Source organism: Apis dorsata, unplaced genomic scaffold (genome assembly GCF_000469605.1).
Source record: "Apis dorsata unplaced genomic scaffold, Apis dorsata 1.3 scaffold_92, whole genome shotgun sequence".
Classification (NCBI taxonomy): domain Eukaryota; kingdom Metazoa; phylum Arthropoda; class Insecta; order Hymenoptera; family Apidae; genus Apis; species Apis dorsata.
Window position 1 is genome coordinate 191,335 of NW_006263390.1, and position 8,223 is coordinate 199,557.

The 8,223-nt window shown below is 43.9% G+C and overlaps 2 protein-coding genes across 5 annotated transcripts in view; one reads left to right on the forward strand and one right to left on the reverse strand.

Annotated features, from left to right (window-relative positions):
* Positions 1-360, forward strand: part of LOC116185062 (protein dachsous-like) — a gene marked incomplete at its 5' end in the record, with an annotated part of 18,909 nt that extends 18,549 nt beyond the window's left edge. The window contains 1 exon segment of the mRNA XM_031508597.1: positions 346-360. Within this exon segment, the coding sequence (XP_031364457.1) occupies positions 346-360 (15 nt within the window).
* On the reverse strand, positions 201-8,217 carry LOC102673934 (excitatory amino acid transporter). 4 transcript variants are annotated; one of them, XR_421168.2, is made up of 11 exons: positions 8,053-8,217; positions 6,487-6,612; positions 6,155-6,362; positions 5,361-5,403; positions 5,018-5,277; positions 4,710-4,943; positions 2,060-2,254; positions 1,802-1,945; positions 1,580-1,688; positions 1,338-1,472; positions 201-616 (listed from the first exon to the last, which is right to left on the reverse strand). XR_421168.2 is itself a non-coding variant. In XM_006611625.2 (11 exons), the coding sequence occupies exons 1-11, from the start codon at positions 8,177-8,179 to the stop codon at positions 568-570; spliced, it is 1,605 nt and encodes a 534-aa protein (XP_006611688.1). In that variant the 5' UTR covers positions 8,180-8,217; the 3' UTR covers positions 202-567. The 4 variants fall into 4 exon arrangements, 3 of the variants coding, with proteins under 3 accessions (XP_006611692.1, XP_006611688.1, XP_006611690.1); XM_006611625.2 differs by having other exon boundaries at positions 202-616; positions 1,354-1,472; positions 1,811-1,945; XM_006611627.2 differs by having other exon boundaries at positions 202-616; positions 1,811-1,945.
* Between the last annotated feature and the right edge of the window lie 6 nt (positions 8,218-8,223).

An 8,223-nucleotide genomic window follows, 5' to 3' on the forward strand; every position in this document is an offset into this window, starting at 1 on the left:
CTACGCTCGACAAAACTCGGAAAAGAAATTGAATTCTACTTTCGGATGGCACATGCCACGTTAAAATAAGGCACCACGTCCGACGCTGTTCACGCGATCGTTCGATATTTTCAGAGTGCAACAAAAATCCATGATCTCGCGATATACATACATGTTTTTTTTTTTTTTTGTTTCTTTTTCTTTTTCTTTTTTTTTTTTTCTTTTCTTTTTCTCCTCATCTCAACTCGCTCGAAGAAGCCACTACAAAAGTTATTGCTATGCTCGCATAGCACTAAACGACGATAAATCGCGTAGCGCACTCCTCGATATATTGACTTTACTTTATTTGATATTCGTTTTTTTGAGACAGCAGTGCCGTAATTCTTTACAACACTCGGAGAGAAATAGAGTAGAAAAACATTTCTTTTTTTTTTTTTTTTTCTTCTCGTAGCCGATGAACTGTTTCTTTTTTTTGATCCCCGCAATGAACGCATCGCATTCTCTCTCTCTCTCTCTCTCTTTCTCTCTCTCTCTTTAGATGATGGTGTAACTTAAAGCTAAACTATGTTTTCGTAGCGAAGCCACAGGTCAAACTGTCTCTTCCGTCACGCTCCTCGGTATCTGCAACACGCTGATGCTGAAACGAAACAACAAGATCGAAATGATGACGCCCCACGTGCTAGCTAACGTGCTCGATTCGAAGCGGCACTTTTTAACAAAGCGTGATGAGCTCGATGAGTATATATATATATACGCGTAGATGCATGTATGTATGTATACGCAGTGGAAGATGAAGTCGAAGATAATCGCATGATGGACGAAATGATGAACGTTGTTCGAAACGTGGTTGGTCGACCGATGCACAGAATTATTCTCACGCGATTAATTTCAATAATGATAACGATTCCTTTCTCGCGCTTGTACTTAACTCTTAAGAGGTTCGTAGTGCAATTCGAAATACGAAAGTGCGCGAATCCCTTCACGATGGATCGACGATTTAAACGATCCACAATCCTGACCGATCGAGTCCAGCGAAATTCGTTACGCGAAGATCGAGAGGTCGACGATTACGAAAAGGATCGTTGTGATTGCGCTTCCTACGAAAAAATTTCTTTTCTTTTTTCTTATTCTCACTCACGGACGATGACGTGAAATGGTGGGCGTGAAATGGTTGGAGAGTGAAGAGAAACGTTTCTACGTACCATGAGGTGAATGAGGCCTGGTATATGGAATTATTTTGCAAATCTTTTCTTTTCTTTTCTTTTCTTTTTTTGCGATAGGAAAGCGACGAATAAGAGAAACGAAGGAAAATGGAATCGCGATCGTTGCAATCTTACAAAGTGATAGCCTAGCCCTACCAACAAGCTTGTTTACTTGGCGACGCCGGCTATCCTCGTGTCGTCTTGCATCTCGACGACGATGGTGTCGGGATCGGGTACCCTGTTTGCGGAAATGCATCCGTTCGCGATCGTTGTGGGCAAAACGGTTTCCGACTGAAACGGAAATCACATGAACGATATTACACCTCTGTTTCCGTTCCCGTAAGCGTAAATAAATAAGCGTATCCGTTCGCTTCGTTTTTCGTATCGATCGATCATACTTGATAGGCTGCCGCATCCAGCGCCATCAATTCCTTTTTCGACAACTGCTCGACCACAGCGGCGGCGTAGCAATCGCCCAACATGTTGTTCGTGGTACGAATGCGATCCCTGAACCACGTGAAAAGGAGAGAGAGAGAAAAAAAAAAAAAAAAAAAAAAAAAAAAGAAAACATTGGATGAGCGATCGAATTTTATTTAGGAAGATATGATAACGGGACTTACGTTACTTACACGAACCAATCGATGGTGAATAAAAGGGAGACGTTGTAAACGGGGGCGTTGATGGCGCTCAACACTACCAGAAGGAGGACCAAAGCGGCGCTTGGGACTGACGCCGATGACACGGACGCGGCGGTGGAGGTCAAACTTGAACGAAAGAGAAAAAAAAAGGAACGAATTAAACATCTCGATCTTGATATAAAATGATAAAAGACATACATCGACAGACATCGAAGAGAAAGAAAAGTGTTATTTACTCACATAACCGTTATGATTTCACCGAAGCCCAAAGCGATCCCGTGCATCTGGGCGATGAATATGCTTGCCACTGCCACGAACAACGCCGTCCCGTCCATGTTAATATTGCAACCGATCGGTAGAACGAATCTGGTCACTCTAGGATCGACTCGAAGTTTGTCCGTCATCAGGCGAAAAGTGACGGGAAGTGCGGCAGCCCTGTACAAAACTACATTAGGGAGAATCGAGGAAAACGCGGTCGAGTCGAGTGAAGATTAGTAGAAAGATTATTTCTGCGTGCTGCGTAGCCGGTGTCCATGGAGGAGGGGGTCATTCTGGCATAGTAGTAGTAGTAGTAGTAGCAGTATAACAACGATAACGACGTTAATAGTAACGTTAATAATTCGAAAGGAAATTCTTTTTTTTTTTTTCTCTCTCCGTATCGTATACGGGATACGAGACGTACGTACGTGGAACATCGAGACGTGGAATGAGATGGATGAAGCGAGCGAAATCGAACGGAATCGGATGGAGGAAGTACTCGATCTCGAAGAGAGCGCGCGCCGTTACATATATATATATATATATATCGATTACGTCGATTGATAGAGCGTTCGGTGGACAAACGATTCGTTTGTTCATGGGCGGAAAGATTTACTTTTTCTTTCTTTCTTTCTTTCTTTCTTTCTTACTTTTTCTTTCTTTCTTTTCTTTTCTTTTCTTTTCTTTTTTTTTTTCTATTCTTTATAGAGAGACTAACGACCAGAATGACCGCGTCGACACGAACTGAAAATCAACCAGGGTTAATCAAGTCAGGGTGTCGATGGAGGACGGCCTCTCGCATCTCCATCGCATCTCTCGGGGAGGGAGGGGAAAAAAGCTTTTTAAAATCCTGCAACAGACAATCGCATGTACCTTCATGTCGCGGCCATCGATTACTTACCAAGGCCACCCTCGGTCTCTGAACCACCTGCAAAAGGCCGCGTGCAGCGCGTGTTCTAATACATCATCATGATATTCATACAGTCTCTGTTCAGATACGCTAAGAGCTGTATCTCTCAGTCACAGTGTACGCACAGTTGTGTACGCTCTCTTCTGGAAAAAGTTAATCCACATAGAAAATAAGTTGAATTAGATATTGGCGTTGCAGGGGCGTTTTTTTTTTTTTCGATCTTGATCGCGCCGCGATGATGGGACGGAAAAGGTTTGCAAAGAAGAAGCGAGCGATTGCAAACGCTGTTTAACGCGAATCCCTTCTCTGTCCCACGATGCATCGGACGGAACGGGAATGAGAAGGGAGGGAGAGAAGGAGGAGGAAGGAAGGAGGAAGGGGGATGGGAGGAGATTTTTGATTTTTCTTCTCGGGATGGTTACGCTTCTTTCGGATGGATAAACTGAAAAAATGATCGTTGCTTCGCGTGATCCGCGATAATGAAACGGTCGAACAAAAATATATTATCGCACGATCGTGGTTCGGGTGAGTTCTGGCCAGTTCTGGACGGCGCCGGCAAACCTGGAAGAGCGGGCTCGACACGAGCAATCAATATTTTTTTCAGCTTTCCTCTCTCTTGTTCGTGGAAATTATTTTTTCCAAGCGACGATATATATAGGTGGATGAAACGTTACGTGCTACGTTTCGACGATTTCGTCCTCCTCTCCGCCCCGGATACTCTTCCGTTCTCAAGACGGAAGAAGGGCAGAAGAGGATTCGGATCGGAAGCTTTTCGAAATCTTCCACGCCAACGATCAGTCCAGGTGACACGGAGTCAGCTGATTTCCGGTTATAAATCACACACGGATAATGCGAATAATACGAAAACATTTCCGTGCCTTTTATCCTTTTCTCTAATTCTCTCTACCTTCGTTTATCTCTCTTTCTCTCTCTTTCTCGATATCGGTCATTTCGTCCCCGAGTGTCATCGAAATTTCGGAGGAGATTAAACGAAACGAAACGAAACGAAATTCTTTCGTTTCGAAGCCGAAAGTTCGTGATCGTGCGCTAGGAAACCGGGAGTATCCGCATCCTAAGTGCCACCCGGAACTGCATACCTCTCTCCCTTTCTCTCTCTCTCTCTATCTTTCTTTCTTTCTCTCTCTCTTATTGGTCACGAACAGTTCCCCCCGCGAGCAACGCAGAAACATTAAAGAAAACGTGTATAAAAAAAAAGGTTTCGAAGAGGGATCGAATGAAAGACGGGAGAGATGGGATACGTTCGACAACGGGTCTTAACGTTGTGAAACGTTGCCCGGCAAAGGACGAATCTAGGGGAAATAGCGTGTGTGGGGATCAAGGCCTCGCAATGCCTCCTCTCGGCTAGCTGAAACATATTGTCTCTATCAATCGATTCAGACCATGCGTCCACCTGTTTTTCTCTCGAGTCTTGATCGCCTTTTTTCTTTCCTTTCTTTTTTTTTTTTTTTTCAATTTCTTCGACGACGCGATGTAAAAAGAAAAAAAGGGGGGAGGGGGAGGAAAAAAAAGAAGAAAAAAAAGAAGGAAAAGAAGAAGAAGAAGAAAACAAGTTGAGTAACGGAAAATTAAAAATTTTCGCGATGAACCCAAGAGTCGGAGAAAAGATTGGAGAAATAAATGACGATGACGACCGAGGCCATGTGAGGTAGGCGATATGGGTAACTCTGAAGGTCGGGCTGTGTTCGAAGATCGACGACTCACGTTGATGCCATGGCGAAGGCGGTGAGTGTACCCTGGGCGAGGCCGGCGTAGAATTTAAAGGGGTTCTTTCTCACGAAGGCCAAATAGATCAGCTGCATGATCACCAGCTGATAGAAAAACACACCGATCACGATCGTGACGATGAACCAGGCGAGCTGCGACATCACCAACGCCAAGTCGGCTACGCCCAATATTTTCCCAGCTATCACGGACGTGATGCCCACAGGTGTCATCCTGCGTGCGCATAATCGAATTAATGCGGTATATTGTATTCTATTACCCGAGAGATTATTTTATATTTTACTCACCACATCACCGTAGACACCATTCTCATGATCACTTCGAACACAGCTTTGAAGAAGTCGATCACGATTTGGCCTTTCTCCCCGAGAGTACCCAAGAATGTGCCGAACACCAGGCAGAAGAAAACAATGCCCAGAGTGTTTGTCCCGCTTCTGTACTGCGTCACTCTCATCAATTCCTCGTCACCGAGAACGTCCGAGGATATGGAAACCGTCGAGGTGAGGTTCTGGAAGGGCGGCGTTTTTGGAACGTATACCGTGTGTGCCTGCCAAGGGGAAACGTTCCATTGTTCATTTCAAAAGTTGTTGTTCTTCTCTACAACGTAAAAAGAAAAGATACAACGCGTACCTGCTGAAAAGCTGCTTGGAATATATTATCCGGAAACATATTTCTGTAACACATATATATATATATATATTTTTTTTTATAGTAAGCAATCGATCGATAGATAGGTTTATCGACGATATACGGCGTATATAATTCCATTAGCGGATGGCATGCATGCATCGCGAGCAAGCGTGGCTTAAACGGACTGGCAAATAAAGTACTCGTATATACCCGATCGATATATTTTATTTTTGTCATCCTAGCGGATAGATGGATGTAGATATAGATATCCTGCCACCCGGAGAAGTTCACCGATCGTGAAATCGCGACGACCTTAATTTCTCTTCGATTCATTCGATAGCCGTAATAATTTATAACGTGGCGTGTAAACGATGGGGAAACGCTGTTGTCGCCGGCGTATCGAGCCACGCTATTAACGATCGTTCCCCAGTTGTCGGCCAGAGTATTTGATTTTGTTATCCTTCCCGTTCAGGAGGGAAGGGGAGGGTAGAAATCGACGAGAAACGATCGAAAATACAGGGAAGTAAGGAGAGGGAAGGGAGCGATATATATCCGTCGTGGAAGAGTGGAACGAGTCAAGCGTTGCTCGTCCCACGTCGAGCAAAGGATTCTACTTTTATCCGTAGGAAAATTCCGGAACGGCTCGTGTCCCCTTAACGTGTCGACGCAAAAGCACGGAAATAACGAGCGAGCGAGCGAGCGAGCGAGCTGTGATCGATCGCGGGTTATCGAAAGAGCGCGCCGCGATTCTCGCGGGAGCAGAAGGGAAGGGAGGGAGGAAAACGTAATACCACCTTCCCAAATCGAGAAGGCTGTCCAAGATGTTCACGGCCCTTCCATTGTGCGAGGTCGCGATCGATTTTCTAATTCCAGGATTACCCGGATGAATGAGCAGAACCAGGACAACACCGAGGACAGCGTTCAACAAGGAGGAGAGTATAAAGTACACCAAAGTTCGGACGGCGATCATCCCGTTCATCCTCGCGTTCAAACTCGCCGAGCCTGAAAATTATCCGTCAAAAACTTGATTCCATTCCGATTTCTTTTTTTTTTTTTTTTCTTTAATCCCCAATTTTTATTTATTCCCCTTTTCCTCCGTATAACGCATAAAGTTACGTATAATTACCCGATATAAGGCTGGCAATCACCAGTGGTAAGATCATTAACTTTAACAACCTCATGAAGAGCTCTCCGGGATAACTGATTAACATAACTGCGTCATCGCCGAGGCCCAAGGGTCGTAAACCGAACCCTGAAAAAAATAACGAGATTACCGCACACTACTACTGCTACTACTACTACTACTACTACTACTACTAGTACTACTACCTATGACTTCTAGAAGGCTTAAGGCTATTCAAGGTGAACGTGATGAAGTAACGTAACGGGGGATCGAAAACGAGTTCACCTTCTGAAATTCTTATCTGTAGAGGAAAAAGAAGAAAAAAAAAAAAAGAAAAAGGAAAAAAGAAGGAGAAATTATATCCAACAGCGAACAACGAGGTTAAATGTATAAAAGATACGCACAAGTGGTGTGTATCTAGAAGTGGACGATAAAATTGTTGGACGACAAGTTTGATAAACGAGAATAACTTTGTAAATTGTCTATAGACGACACGAATTATAAAAGAAAAGGGAAGGGGAGGGAGGGAATTGCTTTATCGATGCCCACACGAATAAATAAATAGGATTTTAAAAAAATGAAATTCGAACGAACGATTTTGCGTCGTCGACTCGAAGGAGATTTGCCTCGTGGCAATTAAAAGTCCAGAAAAAAGAAAAATGTTACAACTCGGAAAAAAGAAAAAGAAAGAAAATTATTATTATCTTACGTACGAAAGAGCTTATTCTTTCGGCTTCGGAAAGACACGTTAGTTAATTAGATGAGACTTTGGAAGGAAACCTCTCGCCAATAATTGGTACTTTCTAACAGGATAATACAGCCACGTTTTACGTAACGTACGTTAATTTCAAAGGGAGATCGTTTCCGTCGATGATGCTCTCGAAGCTTATTAAATCCGCTTATATATGTTCCTTCCCGATTGTCAATTTCATTTTACGGCGATCAATCCGTCTCTCGAGGAAACGTCATCGAACGTTTACGTATCGATCGAACGATTACGAAGCCCCGATCGTTAAATAAAGCGAACACAGCGATCATTTATTAACTATTATCCGCGACATTTGGACACGTGACGTTTCCGCGACGAGAGGAAGAAAGGAAAGGGAGAAGGAAAGAAAGAGGAAGAGGAAAAAAGAAAACAAGTTCCATCCACGATTACGCGATCGATCGACGATGGAAAAAGTTGGATCGAACCTCGACCTTGGCACCCTTTTCCATAATGGACGAAAGCGTAGGGGATGCTTTTGGCATGGTACTATCGTACTTGTCCAGAATATATCACGTTTATAACGTATATACGTTCTACTCAACCCATTCTTCGTATCTCTCTCTCTCTCTCTCTATATATATATATATATATATACATCGAGTATCGAATTCACGGATGAAAAAGTCCCTGAACCTGGGGCGCACTTTGTCGAACGAAAAGTCGATCGAAAGTTTTCTCTCCGCGTAACCGATCGACATTTACTCGACGTATCGCGATATTAATAAATGGGGTGAAAAGAAGAAAGAAAAGGGGTAATTAACGAGACGGATGTTTGGGCGGACGGAAAGGGGATTACTCACCGAGTACGACGCCGAAGAGGACACCGGAAAGGGTAACTATGAGAAGAAGATTCTCCCGCATGAATTTTCTGGTGTCGGCGGTCACCTTACGGGGACCCTGAGAGGCCGACACGTCCTGGCCATCCATCTTGGCGAACAAGTACTCGGAGAACCGAGCCGAGGACTTCTCCT